Source organism: Trichomycterus rosablanca, chromosome 6 (genome assembly GCF_030014385.1).
Source record: "Trichomycterus rosablanca isolate fTriRos1 chromosome 6, fTriRos1.hap1, whole genome shotgun sequence".
Taxonomy (NCBI): domain Eukaryota; kingdom Metazoa; phylum Chordata; class Actinopteri; order Siluriformes; family Trichomycteridae; genus Trichomycterus; species Trichomycterus rosablanca.
The window spans coordinates 27420656-27443016 of record NC_085993.1 but is presented as its reverse complement, the minus strand read 5'-3'; the positions used below and the strand labels follow the sequence as shown (position 1 = coordinate 27443016).

Below are 22361 nucleotides of genomic sequence, written 5' to 3'. Positions count from 1 at the left end.
TGAAAGGGGGTTGTTCAAAATAATAGCAGTGAGGAGTTCAACTGGTGAAGTCATTCATTCTGCAGAAGAACGGGTGTCAATTTTGGCCCTTATTTAAGGTAGCAAAGGGTGGCAAATGTTGCACATGTTGGTCATAGCGCATTTCCTTTTGAAATACTGGGTAAAATGGGTTGTTCCAGACATTGTTTTGAGGAACAGCACAATTTGATTAAAAAGTTGATTGTAGAGGGAAAAAACATTCAGAGAAGTGCAGCAAATTATTGGCTGCTCAGCTAAAATGATCTCAAATGCCTTGAAGTGACAACCAAAACCTGAAAGACACGGAAGGAAGTGTGAAACTACTGTTCGAATGGATCAAAGAATAGCCAAAATGGCAAATACTCAGCCAGTGATCACCTCCAGAAAGATTAAGGAACATCTGAAGTTACCAGTGAGTACAGAAAATGATTAAGTGAAGCCAATTTACCAGCAAGAACTCCTTGCAAAGTCCCGTTGTTAAGAAAAAGACATGTCCTGAATGGGTTCAAATTTGCCAAGGAACACATTGACTGGTCTAAAGAGAAATGGCTCAACATTTTGTGGCCTGGTGAAAGCAAAATTGTTCTTTTTGGGTCTAGTGGCCGTAGACAGTGTGTCAGACAACCCCTGAGCACTGAATTCAAGCCAAAGTTCACTGTGAAGACAGTAAAGCATGGTGGTACAAAATGATGATGTGGGGATGTTTTTCATACCATGGATGTTACGCCAATTAATCGCATACGATGGATCATGGATCAGTTTGAATATATCAGAATACTTCAGAACATGTTGCCTTATGTCGAAGAAGAAATGTCCTTAAAATGGGTGTTTCAACATGACAATGACCCAAAACATCTTGGTTACAGACAAACAAGATTGAGGTAATAGAGTGGCCAGCCCAATCCCCTGACTTTAATCCCATAGAGAACTTGTGGGCTGACATCTGAAATGCGTTTTTTTTTAGGCAAAACCCAAAAATGCAGAACAGCAGAAGAATGTAATCTAATCATCCTGGACTGCAATACCTGTTCAGTGGTGCCAGAAGTTGGTCGACTCCATGCAACGCAGATCTCGGAAACAATTGTTATGCCACTAAATATTAGTTAAGTAATTTAAACTAAAGGGAAACCTCAAACATTTTTTCAGTTTATAGATAAATTTTTTTAGTTTTTAAAGAAAAATGCTGGCACTGCTATTTTTTTTGAACAGCCTAATATTTATTTTTCTTAACTTTCTGTAAAGGATTAACACAAACTGGCTACATTTTGTTAATGTTTTGATTTAGAATGAAAAGTGTAGTATTTTCAGTGCATTTGCATTTATGGAAATAAAAGTTATTATAATGATTTTGTGCTTTATTCGCTTTTTTAAAATCACTGCTATTTTTTTGAACACCAAATCAAATCAAAGCATCGGGCCGTAGTTTGATGATCCCTGCTCTCAACGCTTTTTAAACTCAACACCAGTCCCGGAACCAATTAATGTTGAGTTTCAAGGTACCACTGTATATCCAATTAACCTGACTGCATCTCTTTGGGAGAAATCCAGAGCACTTAGGAGAAAGCTCCACAGACATGGAGAGAACATGCAAACTAGTAGAGTGGCTTTTGTATGCAATGTGCAGTACTCTTACTCCGAGTACCGTTTCAGCACTTGAAAGACCTGTGAAAAGAAGTTTCTCAACAGTCTCTCTGTGTTGGCCTTTATGGAGTAAAAGAGTTAGATAGATGTTTTGTTGTTGTGTCTTTTACAGTTGTGTTCAAAATAATAGCAGTCCAACATCACTAACCAGATCAATCACTGTTTTTGGTAGAAATTATATTTATACATGGCAAAAAACTTACTAGTAGGTGTAGTAGAGTAATAAAAAACCAACAGACCCAACCATCATGACATGCATGCTGCTGATTCTGTGTAATTGAATAAGTAACTAAAACGGGCGTGTTCAAAATAATAGCAGTGTAAAGTTCAATTAGTGAGGTCATTCATTCTGTGAAAAAATGGGTGTCAAACAGGTGGCCCTTATTAAAGTATAAAAGCAGCAGATGTTGTACATGCTGGTTATGGTGCATTTCTCTCTAAAAACAGAGTGAAATGGGTCGTTCCAGACATTGTTCAGAAGAACAGCATACTTTGATTAAAAAGTCGATTGGAGAGGGAAAAACATATAAAGAAGTGCAGAAAATTATAGGCTGCTCAGCTAAAATGATTTCAAATGCTTTAAAATGGCAACCAAAACCAGAAAGACGTGGAAGAAAATGGAAAACTACCATTCGGATGGATTGAAGAATAGCCAAAATGGCAAAGACTCAGCCAATGATCAGCTCCAGGGAGATCAAAGAAGGTCTAAAGTTACCTGTGAGTACTGTGACAGTTTGAAGACGCTTGTGTGAAGCCAAGCTATCGGCAAGAAGCCCCCGCAAAGTCCCATTGTTGCAAAAACGACATGTGCTGAAGAGGTTACAATTTGCCAAAGAACACATTCACTGGCCTAAAGAGAAATGGCGCAACATTTTGTGGACTGATGAAAGCAAGATCGTTCTTTTTGGGTCTAGTCGCCGCAGACAGTTTGTCAGACCCGGCCCGCGAGAGCTTAAACGACTGTATGATTGTTGTGATGGTTCGAGTCGCTACAGAGACGCGCTTATAATTTAATGCACTCCGGCGTTTATATTCTCAGTTGTTTGTAAATGTTTAGTGAGTATATCACAGCGTTTTAGTTACAAATTTACCGTAATTAAATACTGTTGTTACCGTTACTATAGCAATTAGTATCTTTACACACAATTTTAACTCGTTATTTTACGTTTGGGTCAGTTCTTGAATACACCACTAGGTGCTACTTGGACACATCATCAGTGATGAACCCGAGGTCCTTGGGTGTTTCGGGTCTTTGATCATCAAACACCCTCGCTCGGGCGACCCAGCCGGGGGTGATCAGCCCCCAACTTGTGTCCAAGTGGCCTGCTACTCCAAGGGTCCACCCTCCGGATCCATAGCCATCTTGAGGCTTTCTCCGCAGCCTCTATGATGTTCCTAATGGCTTTTCTGCACAGCTGACCCTTAACTCCAAGGAGCTTCAAGGTGCGGGGTAGAGACTGGCCAGCAAAACCCCTGCACCCCACCTCAACTGGTTCGCATCGGGCTTTCCAGCCTTTGCTCCGACACTCAGCCACTAACTCAGAGTATTTGGCCCTCTTACGTTCATTGGCCTCCTCAACTCTGTCTTCCCAGGGAACAGTCAGCTCCACCAGGACCACTTGCTTTGTTGACTCCGATGTCAACACCACGTCTGGGCGGAGTGCAGTGGCCAAGATGTACTCTGGGAACTTAAGCTGTTTCCCCAGGTCGACTTGGAGTTCCCAGTCTCGTGCTGTGGTGAGAAGCCCTCCAGAGGAACCTGGCTGATGTTGTGCCTGCTCTCCAGCTCTGACGAAGGTAATGAGCTTCTTTCGGGGGGGCTGGTATCTGCAGTTGGAGATTGCTATGCTGAGCGTATCTGCCAGAGCCCTAAGGACCTGGTCATGTCGCCAGCGATAACGCCCTTCCCCCAAGGCCTTCGGGCAGCAACTGAGGATATGCTCTAGCGTGGCTCTCCTCTCACATAACTGGCATGCCGCGGTGTCTGCCATACCCCAGCGCTGCAAATTGGTTGGGCTTGGAAGAACGTCATACACGGATAGGATGAGAAACTTGAGGTGCTGGGGCTCCAGTCTCCAGAGCTCTGGCCAGGTAATTTTCCGCTAAATTTTTGGGTAAATCTCATATTGTACCAGATGTAACACTTGACTACAGCTGTGTGCTTTTACTGTATTAGGTTCTTTATTGTTTTTATTGTTTGTATTTTTACTTCATTCTGGTGCACACAGTGTATCACACAGCTGGGAAGCAAATAAACCGACTGTATTCTGAAGGGAGCTGTCTGTCTGTCTGTCTGTCTAGCTGAGAAAGGGGGATAAACTATTAGTGAGGGCAGAATGATTGTCTTAAAAATACACTGTAAAATCCTAAATAAACTGCATCTTTCAAAATGCAGGCTGATTTTGTGACCTGCAAAGTGACACAGCCTGCCAGTAGATAATGTTACACATATTTACACATGATCCTAAAATGTACAAGAAGATAAGTAAGAAAATTAAGCATGAGGAGGAAATTTAATAAAAGTGAAAACAAGTTTGTGCTTCAGGAAGAGAAACCGGTGCATCTCTTGTGTTATGAGGCCATGTCTGTGGTAAAGTAGGACAATATAAATGCAGAATTCAGCCTCCAAGAAAAACAGCAATGTGACTGCAATCACAGCAGGATACGTTACAATCGGCCCTTTGAGGGCCACCATAATGCTGATGTGGCCCTCGGTGAAAATGAGTTTGACACCCCTGGTCTAGTCTTTTTGCCTAACTGATGTTCACTCTCATGAAAGCTTTTCTAACATCATGCATTAGAATTATGAAGGCACTCCCTGAAGTAATGGCCTGCAGATTCAAATCGCAATCAACCCTAACACTGCCTTAAGCTGCAGTATCACAGCAAGAGTGAAATATGTTCAGCTCATCCATGAGAGAAACAATACAACAAAATCTTAATGCTTCAGCCATTTTGTACAATTATATGCTTCCAACTTTGTAGAAACCTGTGCCCTTTTCTGTTCCAACATGACTGTGCCCCAGAGCACAAAACAAGGTCCATAAAGGCATGGTTGGGTAAGGTTTGATGTTAAAAAACTTGACTTGCAGAGCCCTGACCTCAACCCCATCAAACACCTTTAAGATAAGCATGGAGCTTGTGAGCCAGGACCTCACAAATGCTCTTCTGGATGAATATTCTTAAATTCCCACAGACGCACTCAAAGATGTAGTAGACAGCCTACTGAGAAGAGTGAGAGTTGTTATAGCTGCAATATATATATATATATATATATATATATATATATATATATATATATATATATACTGTATATATATACAGGGGTTGGACAAAATAACTGAAACACCTGGTTTTAGACCACAATAATTTATTAGTATGGTGTAGGGCCTCCTTTTGCGGCCAATACAGCGTCAATTCGTCTTGGAAATGACATATACAAGTCCTGCACAGTGGTCAGAGGGATTTTAAGCCATTCTTCTTGCAGGATAGTGGCCAGGTCACTACGTGATGCTGGTGGAGGAAAACGTTTCCTGACTCGCTTCTCCAAAACACCCCAAAGTGGCTCAATAATATTTAGATCTGGTGACTGTGCAGGCCATGGGAGATGTTCAACTTCACTTTCATGTTCATCAAACCAATCTTTCACCAGTCTTGCTGTGTGTATTGGTGCATTGTCATCCTGATACACGGCACCGCCATTGGATGCACATGGTCCTCCAGAATGGTTCGGTAGTCCTTGGCAGTGACGCGCCCATCTAGCACAAGTATTGGGCCAAGGGAATGCCATGATATGGCAGCCCAAACCATCACTGATCCACCCCCATGCTTCACTCTGGGCATGCAACAGTCTGGGTGGTACGCTTCTTTGGGGCTTCTCCACACCGTAACTCTCCCGGATGTGGGGAAAACAGTAAAGGTGGACTCATCAGAGAACAATACATGTTTCACATTGTCCACAGCCCAAGATATGCGCTCCTTGCACCATTGAAACCGACGTTTGGCATTGGCACGAGTGACCAAAGGTTTGGCTATAGCGGCCCGGCCGTGTATATTGACCCTGTGGAGCTCCCGACGGACAGTTCTGGTGGAAACAGGAGAGTTGAGGTGCACATTTAATTCTGCCGTGATTTGGGCAGCCGTGGTTTTATGTTTTTTGGATACAATCCGGGTTAGCACCCGAACATCCCTTTCAGACAGCTTCCTCTTGCGTCCACAGTTAATCCTGTTGGATGTGGTTTGTCCTTCTTGGTGGTATGCTGACATTACCCTGGATACCGTGGCTCTTGATACATCACAAAGACTTGCTGTCTTGGTCACAGATGCGCCAGCAAGACGTGCACCAACAATTTGTCCTCTTTTGAACTCTGGTATGTCACCCATAATGTTGTGTGCATTGCAATATTTTGAGCAAAACTGTGCTCTTACCCTGCTAATTGAACCTTCACACTCTGCTCTTACTGGTGCAATGTGCAATTAATGAAGATTGGCCACCAGACTGGTCCAATTTAGCCATGAAACCTCCCACACTAAAATGACAGGTGTTTCAGTTATTTTGTCCAACCCCTGTATATATATATACTGTATATATATATATATATATATATACTGTATATATATATATATATATATATATATATATATATATATATACAGTGTATCACAGAAGTGAGTACACCCCTCACATTTCTGCAGATATTTAAGTATATCTTTTCATGGGACAACACTGACAAAATGACACTTTGACACAATGAAAAGTAGTCTGTGTGCAGCTTATATAACAGTGTAAATTTATTCTTCCCTCAAAATAACTCAATATACAGCCATTAATGTCTAAACCACCGGCAACAAAAGTGAGTACACCCCTAAGAGACTACACCCCTAAATGTCCAAATTGAGCACTGCTTGTCATTTTCCCTCCAAAATGTCATGTGATTTGTTAGTGTTACTAGGTCTCAGGTGTGCATAGGGAGCAGGTGTGTTCAATTTAGTAGTACAGCTCTCACACTCTCTCATACTGGTCACTGAAAGTTCCAACATGGCACCTCATGGCAAAGAACTCTCTGAGGATCTTAAAAGACGAATTGTTGCGCTACATGAAGATGGCCAAGGCTACAAGAAGATTGCCAACACCCTGAAACTGAGCTGCAGCACAGTGGCCAAGATCATCCAGCGTTTTAAAAGAGCAGGGTCCACTCAGAACAGACCTCGCGTTGGTCGTCCAAAGAAGCTGAGTGCACGTGCTCAGCGTCACATCCAACTGCTGTCTTTGAAAGATAGGCGCAGGAGTGCTGTCAGCATTGCTGCAGAGATTGAAAAGGTGGGGGGTCAGCCTGTCAGTGCTCAGACCATACGCCGCACACTACATCAAATTGGTCTGCATGGCTGTCACCCCAGAAGGAAGCCTCTTCTGAAGTCTCTACACAAGAAAGCCCTCAAACAGTTTGCTGAAGACATGTCAACAAAGGACATGGATTACTGGAACCATGTCCTATGGTCTGATGAGACCAAGATTAATTTGTTTGGTTCAGATGGTCTCAAGCATGTGTGGCGGCAATCAGGTGAGGAGTACAAAGATAAGTGTGTCATGCCTACAGTCAAGCATGGTGGTGGGAATGCCATGGTCTGGGGCTGCATGAGTGCAGCAGGTGTTGGGGAGTTACATTTCATTGAGGGACACATGAACTCCAATATGTACTGTGAAATACTGAAGCAGAGCATGATCCCCTCCCTCCGGAAACTGGGTCGCAGGGCAGTGTTCCAGCATGATAATGACCCCAAACACACCTCTAAGACGACCACTGCTTTATTGAAGAGGCTGAGGGTAAAGGTGATGGACTGGCCAAGCATGTCTCCAGACCTAAACCCAATAGAACATCTTTGGGGCATCCTCAAGCGGAAGGTGGAGGAGCGCAAAGTCTCGAATATCCGCCAGCTCCGTGATGTCGTCATGGAGGAGTGGAAAAGCATTCCAGTGGCAACCTGTGAAGCTCTGGTAAACTCCATGCCCAGGAGAGTTAAGGCAGTTCTGGGAAATAATGGTGGCCACACAAAATATTGACACTTCAGGAACTTTCACTAAGGGGTGTACTCACTTTTGTTGCCGGTGGTTTAGACATTAATGGCTGTATATTGAGTTATTTTGAGGGAAGAATAAATTTACACTGTTATATAAGCTGCACACAGACTACTTTTCATTGTGTCAAAGTGTCATTTTGTCAGTGTTGTCCCATGAAAAGATATACTTAAATATCTGCAGAAATGTGAGGGGTGTACTCACTTTTGTGATACACTGTATATATATATATATATATATATATATATATATATACAGTGAAGCCCGAAATTATTCATACCCCTGGCAAATTTTGACTTAAAGTTACTTTTATTCAACCAGCAATTTTTTTTTTGACCAGAAATGACACAGGTGTCTTCCAGAAGATAATAAGACGATGTACAAGAGGCATCATTATGGAAAAAAATATTTCCCAGCTTTTATTTACATTTGAACAAAAAGTGGCATGTCCAAAATTATTCATACCCTTTGCAAACTGTCACAGTCTATGGGAAAATCCAAAGTTCTATACCATTCCAAATAGTCCAAGCTGTTCTAAAGCATCCTAATTACCCTGATTCATTGGGAACAGCTGTTGTAATCAACTCAACAGGTGAAAAACAGCAACTCTCTGCAGTTGGTTTGTGGACAGTCATGGCTAAGACAAAGGAGCTCACTAAGGACCTGCGGCTGTGCATTGTGGCAGCTCACAAGTCAGGAAAGGGCTATAAGGCCATATCTAAATGTTTTCAAGTTCCAGTGGCTACAGTGCAAAGTATTATTAAAAAATACAAGACATTCCGCACTGTGGAAAATCTCAGAGGACGTGGTCGGAAGCCAAAAGTGACACCTGTGCTGGCCAGGAGGATAGTGAGAGAGGTGAAAAAGAATCCAAGGATCACCACCAAGGCCATCCTGGTGAATCTGGGCTCTGCTGGTGGCAACGTCTCAAGGCAGACAGTCCAACGGACACTGCACACTGCTGGGTTCCACGGACGCAGACCAAGGAGGACGCCACTTCTCCAGAAAAGGCACACAAAAGCTCGCTTGGCCTTTGCAAATGCTCATCTGGACAAAGAAGAAGACTTCTGGTCTTCTGTTTTATGGTCAGATGAAACAAAAATTGAATTGTTTGGCCACAATGATGTATCCTTCATTTGGCATAAAAAAGGAGAAGCCTTCAACCCTAAGAACACCATCCCCACTGTCAAACATGGTGGTGGGAACCTAATGATTTGGGGGTGTTTTTCAGCCAATGGACCAGGGAACCTAATCACAGTAAACGGCATCATGAAAAAAGATCAATACATCAAGATTCTCAACAACAACATCAGGCAGTCTGCAGAGAAACTTGGCCTTGGGCACCAATGGACATTTCAGCACGACAACGACCCAAAACACACAGCAAAAGTGGTGAAGAAATGGTTAGCGTACAAAAACATTAACATTTTGCAGTGGCCCAGCCAGAGTCCTGACTTGAATCCAATTGAGAATCTGTGGAGGGAGCTAAAGATCAGGGTGATGGCAAGGAGACCCTCCAACCTGAAAGAGTTGGAGCTCATCGCTAAAGATGAATGGGCAAAAATACCAGTGGAGACATGCAAAAAGCTGGTCAGCAATTATAGGAAGCGTTTGATTGCTGTAATAGCCAATAAAGGCTTTTCTATTAATTATTGAGAAGGGTATGAATAATTTTGGACATGCCACTTTTTGTTCAAATGTAAATAAAAGCTGAGAAATATTTTTTTCCATAATGATGCCTCTTGTACATCGTCTTATTATCTTCTGGGAGACGCCTGTGTCATTTCCGGTCCAAAAAAAAAATTGCTGGTTGAATAAAAGTAACTTTAAGTCAAAATTTGCCAGGGGTATGAATAATTTCGGGCTTCACTGTATATATGTATATATATATATATATATATGTGTGTGTGTGTGTGTGTGTGTATACTATTGCAATAACAGAATGTACTGACTGTACAATAAACAGCCGAAAGTATCCAAACAACAAACCAGTTTTTGAGATTTTGGTGTTTTTCCAGCCATACTCATTGCAAACAGGCATATAGAAACAATAATCTAAAATATACGTTCCCAACTCTGTGGCAGCAGGGAAAGGCCCATTTATGTTCCAGCATGACTGTCACTCTTTGCACAAAACAAGGTCCATATAGACAGTTGGTGTAAAGCAACCACAGACACACTAGAAAAAAAAGTCCTCACAGATAAGAGGAGGCTGTTATAGCTGCTAAAGGGAGTCATTAATGGCCATAGTTTGGGAATGGGCTGTACCACAAGCTCATAGTTAGATGTCCACATCATTTTGACCACTGAGTACATATGACAATGGGGAACAAAATAACAATAATATTTCATTGTATATTAATATAATTCGTTTAACAACAGCTAAAATCTTTCGATCTTAACAGGCGTGCAAAGCAAATGAAACTCTAAAACCTAAATGACATAAAAATTTTGATTTCCTCAGAAGTAAACCAAATCAGGGTGTTGCTTATAAGTAAAAGAGTAAAGAACACAACAGGAATCAAACACTGATTATTTTACTTTGTCGATCAACATGGCAGAACTTGCATATTTTTTCATACAAGATTAAAATGTAAGCAATGTACATTATAGATTACACATAAATGAAGCAATTCGTTAAAAAAAGTTTTCTTTAACAGAAAAACAGCAGTCCATGTATCTCCAGCTTTAAAACTAGCTGTATTCTGTGATTAGTTCACCAGTAATTATACAGGACCAAATGAACTATGTAAAAGCACCAGCCTGTGGATGTAAGAAGCTGGAGAAGTCAAACAGTAGAACAAAATTAGAAGGCAAGAACCTTCTCTGAACAGGTGCTACAGTTACCCAATTGCTGAGGTCTTTGTGACAACTATTTTTTTTACCGATCTGGCCTCTGAAGACAGAAGACTTTGGCTTTTTTGTCACCTCCTGCTGTCACAGCCATTGAAGCCTCTCTACAGGAAAGAAGAAATGTAATTATAGTGGTTTAAAGCTAAAACAACTGAAAGGTGAAGTACTAATTTTATCATTTCTGTCTAAAACATACACCTAGTGTCCTCATGAAGAGCCACCAAAATCTGATGCAAACTGACTGTAGAGCTGTAGAGCAAACTGAATGTAAGGCCAAAAGCAAAGACTAGCAAAACAGCTATTTAAGTCACACCTATTGCCAACAAGTACATTCACTATTTGACAAAGTATATGGACACCCATTCTAATGACTGAGTTCAGAACTTTTAGCCACAGATAATGTCAGAGCCCTAAACTTAACCACACAACACTTTCGGGTTACTTGGAATGTCAATAGCAAGTCAGGCTTGATTTTGAAATGGGTGATACAAGATGATCATGTTCAGGTGACGCATGCAGCCTCCATAGTAACGTGCTTTACTGACAGACAACAGATTGTCTGACTGGCATGACACTGCCAGTCTACTGCCTGTCAGCCCTGCTAGAGCTCCCCAGGTCTATTTTGTGTTGTTAGTGTAACATGGAAATATCTGCTCAGCTGCCAAACAGTGGGGCACACACTTATGCAGTTTGCATTTTTATGATGATATTTTTATGCTCTACACACCTAACCTTATGCACAATGCAAATTGTCAGCTAAGTAATGTAAATCACATAGATATGAGTTTGGTGAAAGTTAGGAAACATGGTTGCTATCATTATGCCATCTACAAAGTTTGATTCAGGAGAAATAAAGACTTTAGCCTTTTTATGGTACAGGCAACAACTTTTTAGTTTCAGTACAGGTAAATGTTGATGCTTGAAAAAAAAAAAACTTAATTGGCCAGCACATAGCCGTGGCCTTAACTCCACATATGAATGGCCATGGTTTTAGCCATTATTTATGCATGTTGAGTGTCCACAAACTTTTCGCCAAAACATTCTAAAGCTCACATTTACATGATAAAACATCTCATTTTCAAATAGGTATGCTTAGGTAGCTCATGCAAAAAGTCTAGTGCTAAGTATAAACAGCAATGGTCACCTGTTGAGAGTAAAGTCAAGGATCTCTGCTGTGTGTCCGCGATACTCTGCCACCATGTTTCCTGACCGAGCATCCCACAGAGTTACAACTCCACCAAGATTGCAGGTGGCCACCACTGCCGAAGCCTCCTCCCACTGCAGATGGACGATGCCAACCTGGTGGAGTAGGTGCATGTGACTATTTATTTATTTTACCACATTACAGGTTTACAATGGTTGAAAATAATCATTAAAAAGAAAATTTTTTTACTTGCATTTGGAAGAAAAATAAATACATTTAAGAAAAAAAACTTTCAATTTTCAGTCACCTCATGTTTACATCTGTGCCTAAGGCTTTGCGTAGACAAGTCATAAATGGCCAGGGTGCCATCCAGATATGCCACAGCAATGAGAGGCAGTCTGGAACAAAAAAAATACACAACATTACAAATAATAATAACAATGTTTGCATGCATTTAAAAACAAATTTGATCAGTAAGTATTTCAAATACATAAATGAAATAACATGATGTAAACACTAAGACTTACACATTACAAAATCCTACAGACTCAACCGAAATGGAATCCTGTTCCTCCGCCGCATTTTTCTTTTCACTGTTCTCGATTGAGAATGAGCCCAATACCTAGAAAAGCAGAATGACCTTTACTGTTAACTCACACATTTAAAATTTCACTCACATATTTAGAGCTATTTATTTAGGTAGATATTTCATTTGTCCAAACCCACACCTCACTGGTATTAACCTCTATTACAATCAAAAACTGTGTCAATACAGATTTACCTTAACAGGTAGTGACACGGTTTGTAAGTCACATGCCATTTACTTGGTAGAATCTTTTTACAAAATGCTTAAGATAGGTGTGTTTTTTCTCAGCTTAAGAATCAATTATTAAATTGATTCGCTAATGACTCACTTAACTTCTTGCCATAAATCTTTATCGGCTACAATGCTTTCATTTTTTAAAAATCCAAATTTGCAGGTTTCACCTTGTCACTGTTTAGCACTAGTATTACATGGCAATGTGACTTGTGATTTTAAATCCATTTTACATGGTCATTTGCATGGACAATGTTTAGTTAAAAAAATAAAAAATAAAAAAAATAAATAAAAAACCTATACTAACTGACATGTTCAACATTTTCTATATGTAAGAATACTGAGTTTTTTAAGTAAAAAAATTGCTAAACGTGTTGTCAGTACTGTCTCCCCACAAACCAATCCTTGCTGTGATAAAAAAAAAAAGAGGAATAATAAACTACAGATGACATTTAAAATGCTCTATAAAAAAGGTTGTTTAAATACTGTTATAAATTAACCAGCTTAACACAATGCAGTATTATAATCACTACAGATGTTCCTCTGTAACGTTATTGTACAAAAACAGCAGATACACTATATGTAGACACCTCTGCTAATTATTGAGTTTGAGGCTTACACAAATTGCTAACAGGTGTATAAAATCAATTATATAAATGTATATAAATACAAAATATATATAAATGTATATAAATACAAAATGTCCCTTCTTTTCCAGAAATACTGGGTTTGTATTTTGTTTTCTGTGAACTTACTTTGCCTGTTGATGTGTTTATAAGTTTAGCTTGGCCGTCCACTGATCCGGTCAGAACCAGAGACCCATCTTTATTGCACTCCATGGATGTGAGCGGCCCCTGGTGGCCATCGTGACCTGAAACAATGTTGCTTTATCAAAATGAAAAATACATAAAACATGAAAAAAGCATTAAAAATTTATCTAATTTTCATGGTTGAAAAGCATAGACTAAGCTTAGGATGAGAACTAATGTGCCTTAGTTTCTTAAATTTATAGATTTGAAATTTACCTTTAATAACATGGAGGGCATTGCCATGTTTTAAGTCCCACAGACGAAGGGTTCCATCCTCATAACCCACCATTGCTCTTTTTCCTTCATGTAGGTCACAGACAAATATAGATTATACAGTAAAACTAACATTTACTAATAAAGCAAATATACTAAAGAATTCGAAAGAACAGTTTCTGTGTCATCTGTTAAGACTATCAAAAAATAATTCTTTCATTTGTGATAGAACCTTAGTTGTCATACCATCAGGGAGAATTTTTCCACTTGTTGCCTGACAGTTCGGTCCCTGAAAGGTTTTACATTCTCCACTTGGTATCTTCCACATCCACATATTGCCATCATCAGTACCTGCCAGCAACACTAACGCACAAGGGTGCCACTGCAGCCACTAACAAAAAAAAAAAAGCTTAATACAGATTGCACTGCAAAACAAAAAACCTGTTCTATAATAATTTTTACAGAAATTCTAACAGTAATAACATAAGACAAAAAGTATGAGAATACCCGTCCTAATTGTTAAGTTCAGATTGTTCACACATTGTTAAAAGGTTTATAAAATCAATTTTATAAAATACACTTTATAATGCTTTCAATATTGTGGTAACAGTTTGGGGAAGGTAGGAAGGAATGATGACTACACAATGCACGGTCAATAAAAACAAGATTTGAAAGGTTTGGTGTGGAGAAACTTTAATGCTCAGAGTCCTGGCCTCAACCCAAATGAAAACCAGGTTATGATCCAGACCTAAAGCACCCAAATGGGCACAAATTACCAAACACTGCAAAATCAGAAAGGGGTTATCAATACCTATAAATTAGGATAATGTCCAACAAGCTCATGGTCAGATATCCACATACTTTTAGTCATTTAAAGCATCAAGCAGTACCTGTCTGGCTTCTACTTACCTCCAGATCGCCTACTTCAAAAGACCAAATTTCCTCTTTGGTATCAACTTTCCACACTTTTATTAGACCACTCATGTCTCCAGATGCCACCAGCTTTGAGTCATGGCTGAACAAAGCACAAGTAACAGAGTCCTTATGACCTAATAAAAACAGAAAAACAACTATTAAAAACTTTTGATCTGCAGCCATGACCACTATAATATATATTTTCAACATACCTGTGCACTCAAACAGCACCTCCCCATCGGTGACATTCCATACGTATGCTTTGTCATCCTCACCACCAGTGATGGCCAGGTTGTTTGTCACCGGGTCCAAATGGATGCAGAAAACACAACCTATGCAGAAGATATTTTACATGCTAGGTTTTCTTAAAATAAAATAATGAAAACAGTTTTGCATGTAAATTATTACTGTAACATTATTTATTTATTTATTTACCTTTATTTTAACTCGGAAATACATTGAGGGTGACCTTCATTTTCAATGCAGCCGAGAATGTACAATACACAAAAAATGAAGAAATAAAAATAAAAACCAAGTCAAAATTTAGTAATCTTAAGTCAAACAACAAAGGTAAATAAGCAGCTAATTAACATATAAAGAAAAAGCCAAAAACTAAAAAGTAAAGTAATTAAGATCTAGTAAAACAGTTACAGGCTGTCTGAAGGTGGTTAGAAATTAAAAGTTTAAAATGATTTAGTGATACCAGCGAGCTGAGTTTTAGTGTTTCCTGTAGTGAATTCCAGCTCGCCACTGCACTGTAACTAAAAGCAGATTTTCCCAGTTCTGTAAAAACTCTAGGTACCTGGCAGCTGATCCAACCACTAGAGCGTGTCTGATAATTACTACTAATTATGTTCATCAGAGAAGTGATATATTGTGGCATATGGCCGGAGAGTGTTTAATAAACAAAAATGAGCCAGTGTGTTTCCCTTCTTGCTGCTAATGATGGCCAGCCAACTTTTTCATATAGCTCACAGTGATGAGTTTTATAAGGGTCGCCAGTGATGAACCTCAGTGCAGAATGGTACATATAATGGTCCAATAATTTGAGGGAACTGGGAGAGGCATATTTATAAATAACACACTGAAAGTAAGGTTGCTTCAACAATTCTTTTCCTAACGTACATAGGGAAACAGGATTTATTTCTATATAAATAACCAAGCTTCTGTCTACATTTATTGATCAATTTGTTTATGTGCGTTTTAAAAGTGAGTTTATCGTCCAGCCAAATACCAAGGTATTTATATTCTGAGACTCTTTCAATGTTGGATCCTGCCAGGGTAGTAATATTTACAGTGTAACAATGAGTATTAGAAGATCTGGAAAACAGCATGAACTTAGTTTTCTTTGCATTTAAAACTAGTTTGTGCTTATACAACGCAACCTGCAGAGCATTAAAAGAGTTTTGTAATTTTGTTGCTGCAGCATGAATAGAATCAGCTGAGCAATATAAAATTGTATCATCTGCATAAAGGTGTATTTTGCAGTCTGAGATAGATGCAGCAATTTCATTAATATAAATATTAAATAGAACTGGGCCCAGAATGGAACCTTGTGGAACGCCCTTGGATATAGACAATGGATCTGATTTATAATTACTCAATGCCGTGTATTGGTGTCTATCAGCAAGGTAGTTTTGGGTCCATTCCAGAGCATTTGTATCAAAGCCAATCTTTTCTAAATTCCTTAAAAGAAGAGTGTATCAAAAGCTTTTGTTAAATCAATAAAAACAGCTGCACAATGTTTTTTCCTGTCCAAGTCTGTGCAGAGATCATTTAAAACCAGTGGCGTAGCAGAGATAGTGCTATGTCTTTCTCTGAAACCCGACTGATAATGAGACAGAACAGAATTTTCAAGAAGAAATGATTTCAGTTGACTGTTCACAAGAGATTCAAAAGTTTTTGCTAAACTTGATAATTTTGAAATTGGCCTATAGTTATTTAAATCTGTTGCCTCACCACCTTTATGCAGAGGAATTACGTGAGCTGTTTTCCAAACCCTGGGAATTTTGCAAGATAAGACCGAAAGGTTAAAAATATATAAAATATGTTCTAAGATTATTGGGGCTGCAAGATGCAAAAAAAAGGGGTCCAACCCATCTTCTCCAGTAGCATTTCGTGGATTAATTTTAGCCAGGGCATTAGCAACTAAGTATGGAGAGAAGGGCTGGAGTGAGAAGAGACCAATGCCTTTAAAAACAGTATCTGTGTCAGTATCTGTATATTTGTTTATAACTGTATTATCAAAAATGTGGCCAGCTGCAGTGAAGTGTGTGTTAAAAGCGTGGCAGAGTTCCTTCTGGTCAGAAATCAGCTGATCATCAACTAAAACTCTAGTTGGAAAGATAGGGGAATTATTTTTATTTGTAAGGGAATTTACTATTTTCCAGAATTTTTGGGGGTTTGAAGAGTTGTTGATCAGGCTGAGATAATAGTCTGATTTGGCTTTCCTAACAGCAAAAGTACATTTATTTCTCAGCTGTCTGAAGGTTAGCCAAAGGTCTCTCTCCCCTATGCGTCTGGCAATGGACCAAGCTTTATTTCTAGACTTAAACAATGAGGAAACTTCATCAGTAAACCAGGGGCTTGTCCTGTCTTTTATTCTTGACTTTTTGTAGGGGGCATGTTTGTTTACTACTGATAAAAAAGATTTACTAAAATGCTTTAATGCACAGTCAACATCTGGAATGTCTAGTGTAAGGTGAATTTCACTCATTGCCAAATCATAAAGGAAAGCTTGCTCATTATACAAGCTCAACAGACATAACTGGTTTTGGAAGGCTAAATTGTGAGTCACCTCCTAGCTGCTGCAACAGTAACTGTAGGGTTGAGGAGCCAAACCAAGGAGCAAAGGGAAACAGTGAGCATAGAGTATTCCTTTCATAGGCACACCTATTTTTTAATTAAGCACAGGGTGCAAGAAAAAAGCCTGAAAAGTCCTAATGAGGTAAAACTGAAACTCAAAACACACGATTTTACTTTATAACCAACATATTTACTGTTTACTATTAAAAACATTATCAAAACCAATTTCATGTTACACTTATCATTAAAACAGATACAATTCTGTTGGAAAGTGTTAATTTTATGCCCTGCACATATCCTAAATTGTACACTGAACAGGCCTAGGTGGTGAATGGTGTCCAGCATTGTATGATCATTGTATGATGCTAGCACAGTTGAGTTGAGATCTTACCTGTTCTATAAAGTTTAAGCAGGAGATCGTAATTTGCTCCCCACTTAATGTTTGCTAGCAGTTTTATGTTTTCTTATGATCTCAGTTTTTAAGCATTTAGTTTTATGATTATAGATAAGGAATGAAGAACAATCTTTTATCAAGGGTCAAAACTAGGAGTTTTGTTTTATCCACTACTTAGATAGGGTCTGAGCCTAGGAATAATTCTGGATCTGGGTGTAGAGCTCTTTGTTGACAAAAATGTATGCAGACAGTTTTTGTTTTAAAAAAGTTGAAGCTGTTTTAACCTGCCCATGAAATTTATTCAGGTTGTTCTGGAGCTGGAGTGTTATTGAGTTTATGTTGGTGCTTCTTGCGCATATGCAAAGGTCATCCATGTAGAGGCTGCACATTATATTGGGGTCTATTATGTTTGGAATACTGTTTCACGTTACACTAAAAAGGGTGACCTGAGAGACTCCCATCTCTTAAGTATATATTTTTGGATAGTGTAGTGCCCACTTTTACTTTGAAGTGGTGGTTACAAGAAGTTTTGGATACAAATAAGTACGAAGTGTCATACGGATCTCCAGATCGAAAAAGATCTTGTCCTCTGATTTAAATATCCAGATGATATCAGTTATTTATCATTCTATTAAGCTTTTTACAGAGACAACTTGTGAGCGCTATAGAGCAATAGTTGTTGGGGTCACTGTGATTTTTTTCCTGGCTTTGGAATGAAGATAAGAACAGCTTCCTCCCAGGTGGTCGGAATATTGCGTAAAATCCATACTAAGTTTAGGACGTTTCGAAAAATGGGTAGCGTATTACTAGATAGGTTCTTCAAGCACTAGTTATGGACTCTGGCGTGTCCTGTTTTTGTGATCTTTTGACAGTGTTTTTTAAGTTTTATAAGTAGGATGGGTTTATTGTAGGGCTTGAAGTTGTCTAGTAAAAATTTATTTTGTTTTGTACTTTTAGTTTTTTAATTGATGGGAAAATCAGGTGAGGAGTTGCAGTTCATGGGGTACTGGGGGGAATGTACATTGAGCACAAGGTTATGGGTTGGTAAAGTTAAGTTTACTACGGTGGCTTGGAGTTTTGCTGTAACTGAGATTAGTCTTATAACATTTGTACTAATCGGAATAGTTTAGTCTCCGGAGAAATGCAGTGTCTTTTGGGTTTGGGTCTGGTAGATCATGTACCCTTTCAGAGGGTTGGGGGGGTAAAGGGGTTTGCTGCAAGCAAAAGCCGATTGGGTTTAGGGAGGTTGCAAGATGTCATGGTTCTGTGAAGTTTCATTAAATAATGTGTTTTTACTCCATTATGTTGATGGAATGGGGGACATCGGCTTTTGCTATGGCTTGGAGGCTTTGAATAGTATTTTTGGAGTATTTAATGTCTTGGTTAACTCTTGATTGTTGGGAAGTCGGTTTTTCTTTGTTTTGTTAGTCAAAGGGCATGGGGCTGGCTAGTTTGGATTGCTTGGGGAATGAGTGGTGTCTGCACACTTTTTGGTTTGTTTTTACTTAAGGCGAGTTTTTTTGCGGTCAGTTGATATGCTGAGGTTAGTTGAGGATATGTTGAGGCCAGGATAATTCTGTTTGGGTTTCAGTTGATCTAGAGGTTTTTAATACTGCAGCATATGATTTGGGTAGGGAAAAGTTCCATTGCTATTTCCTCTTTATCTACACCCTCTAGGTCTCTGGTTAGGGTGGCTCATTTGCTCCTGTTCAGTAGAGGGTGGGGAAGGCCTTATATTGATTTCTGTCTGCTGGATTGTGCACAGTTGTTGTTCCATCTGGGTCTTTTTTATGCATTCTACTAGGATCTTAGTTTTTTGGCATCCTTTCCTGAACCCACAATTCCTGAGATGCCTTAATGGATGGCAAATTGGAAAAAACTTGATCAGTGGGAATTCAAGAAACAAAGGTGTATGATTAACCGTTCCCAGTTTTCATAGCATGTCATGAGTGAAAACAAAGAGGTCAGGTCCAGGTCTTGGTCTATAAGTTTATTTTTAGGGTTTGGTTTAGTTGCCATATTTAGTGTATGAAGAATCATCATCTCTACTTCCCACCCACCTTGAAGCCCAACAAAGGGATACACAGAGCAGCGGATATCCAATGGAGGCGTACCAGGGATGCAGAGAGTATATACGGCATATACTCCATCGATATTCTTGAGCACCAATACCAGCACCTTCTAGGCATCTTATTGAAGATATAACCTTGGGCTTGCCCTGACCAGCCGGTTGATTGGAGCGACCCCTCCAACCTTCTGTCTATACAAAGTAGGAGCCAAAGTACTGTGTTGGGTCCTGATAGCTGCAGCTTGCCATTCCCCTCAAGTACCAAGATCTCTTCCTCCACCGACAAAGCTCACATCACACAGCAAACAAAGTGCCTTAATTTTTTCCTCTTACAAACAGCAATGATTTATTTTTTTTTATCTCCTTGCGTTTGTTACTTTGTGATCTTCCTTTACTTTTAAATCCCAATAAACACCATGTCTCGGTTATGTGGAAGTGAATTAAAGAAAAAAAGTTACCGGTGTGTTTAGAAAAAGTAAATTCACTGTCGTCCTGCTCTGCTTCCATCTCCTCATCTTCAGTCTCCCAGCCTTCATCATCACCTGCATTACCTTCTGCATCAGCAAAGTCCACATCCTCCAAATCATCTGCCAGATCATCTAAAACAAGACACTGTAGTTAGTTCTCCCTTAAGAACAGTGTAAAACACTAGTGTGTTAAATACTTTTAGTACATTCGCTAATTTGCTCGCTGACACGTTTACCCACTATAGAAGAGTGAACTGGTCTAAACACAACTAGTTAGTTTATACAAATAGTAGCGCAGGGACTCACCTGCAGACTGTTCTGTTTCATTTAAATCAATAACCTCTATAATTTCTTCATCTCCATGAATCTGCACACTGTCCTCCTCTGGGTTCTCCATGGCCTCAACGCTAGCGCTGTCCAACTCCTGCCTTACTATCTTACTAGTTTACACAAGCAAAATATTTTAGAAGCCTTTTTGTAGAGTAAAGACTCATGAACAGAATTTTTTTTGAACAAATGTAATTACCGAAAAACAACTTTTTCGACAGTAAAGTGTAAAAAAAAATAGTGAGTTTAGTGTTAATTCACGTGTTAGCCAGCTCATGAAGCCTGAAGTAAAGGTTCCCAACGCCGAATCCCAAATGGTATCGCTTTACCTACATAGTCTACTACGTAGGGCGCATAAACCGCTACTTCATACCCTTTAGAGTGGACGTATACAACAACTCCAGAGTCATTCAGGATTTAACCTCTTAATGCATTAACATAAAGGCGGGACTTCCGTTCCTGCAGGCAGCTTGTGTTGCCTGTGAAAACCACGTGAGGGTGCAGTATGGCAGGGGCTGTCAGCTCAGAGGGGTTATTTGGTTATTTGATTGTTGCTCTTAAGTTCCTCGTCGGAACGCGCACTTTGTATTACAGTCTAAATCTTAATTTTTGTCTTTCTAAATAAATGAAACACAAACTGCTTAAATATTGTTAATCCGAAATAAAGTTAATTGACACATGTTATATTTCTTATTCTGTTTTATTTAGTCATAGGCACCAATAGTACAGGAGTGTCCAAACTACTGTACAGCCTCGGGGATTTTAGAACTTAAGTGACGGTTGGCTCCGTATTTAGTTGGTTATAAAGAAAGAGAAATCCTCACTTCGAACACCGAGTGTCGCTATCACATTAAAACCAATCTAAAACGCTCCCGTCTCCCTTCTCTCCCTATCGTTTAATTCAACACATTGACTGAGTTACATGTTCATAAACTTTTGGACAGACATTTCGTACAACCTCCAAGGAAATTTTCAGACATGTTGGGTAAAGTGTGTATGTTTATAAATACACATTTAATAAAGTTTTGAAGCCAATTTAAGTTCCAATTTAGTGTAAAAAATGGCTTCATAACTTTATCAATGTGTACTTATACTGCACATTCGCCTTGCAAGACAATTTACATAGGGTTTTATAAGCTCAGCTGTAGGGCTCGGTAACAGTAGGGTCTGGCTGCAGACATGCACTCACAGATGCTCTCTCAGCCTTGGAGATCATGTCTGCAGTCAGACCCTTCTCCTTGAACTCGTTGAAGAGCCACGGCACAGCACTTTTTGGCTGTCACAAGGGAACTGCCCTGGACAAGCAAGCTGCCCAGGCAACGTGATGGCTATTTCTAGAGAGGCCCCAACATTGGTACCCATGTGGGTTGGGTGCCTCTCCTGCATTGTTGTCCCCTGCCTGTTCTGGGTTTTGGTTTGTGGCTTTTTAGGCCAGAGTACAGTTTTAACTTGGTTGAACATTTAAGCAGTGCTACACCTGGCACCTCAGTGTGGACAGTGCAGGACAGTGGTAGCCTAGTCAGTAGAGCTTTGGGCTATCAACTAAAAGTTTGAGAGTTCGAAACCCAGCTCTGCCATGCAGCCACTGTTGGGCATTAGATAACATTTAATGCTTTGTAATTATTTTTAGTAATTTGTTTTGATTACAAACCCCTCATGCGTCACCCACATATCCACCATCAAAGTAAATTAAAACTAAAATAAAAATAATTAAAATGTAGCTCTTAAATCATCTAAAGCATCTAAAATTTACTTTTTTTAGTTTACCAAATAATGTCATCATCACATGCAAAAATAATTCATTTGTCACAGTT

General features: G+C 39.4%; 1 protein-coding gene across 1 annotated transcript; it reads right to left on the bottom strand.

The window, feature by feature from the left end:
* Window positions 1–10256: 10256 nt before the first annotated feature.
* On the bottom strand, window positions 10257–20822 carry aamp (angio-associated, migratory cell protein). Its single transcript, XM_062996786.1, has 12 exons — window positions 20747–20822; window positions 20527–20660; window positions 20212–20352; window positions 14699–14818; window positions 14481–14620; window positions 13818–13962; window positions 13575–13658; window positions 13305–13420; window positions 12260–12354; window positions 12040–12130; window positions 11733–11887; window positions 10257–10692 (listed from the first exon to the last, which is right to left on the bottom strand). The coding sequence occupies exons 2-12, from the start codon at window positions 20615–20617 to the stop codon at window positions 10617–10619; spliced, it is 1254 nt and encodes a 417-aa protein (XP_062852856.1). The 5' UTR covers window positions 20618–20660; window positions 20747–20822; the 3' UTR covers window positions 10257–10616.
* Window positions 20823–22361: the final 1539 nt, after the last annotated feature.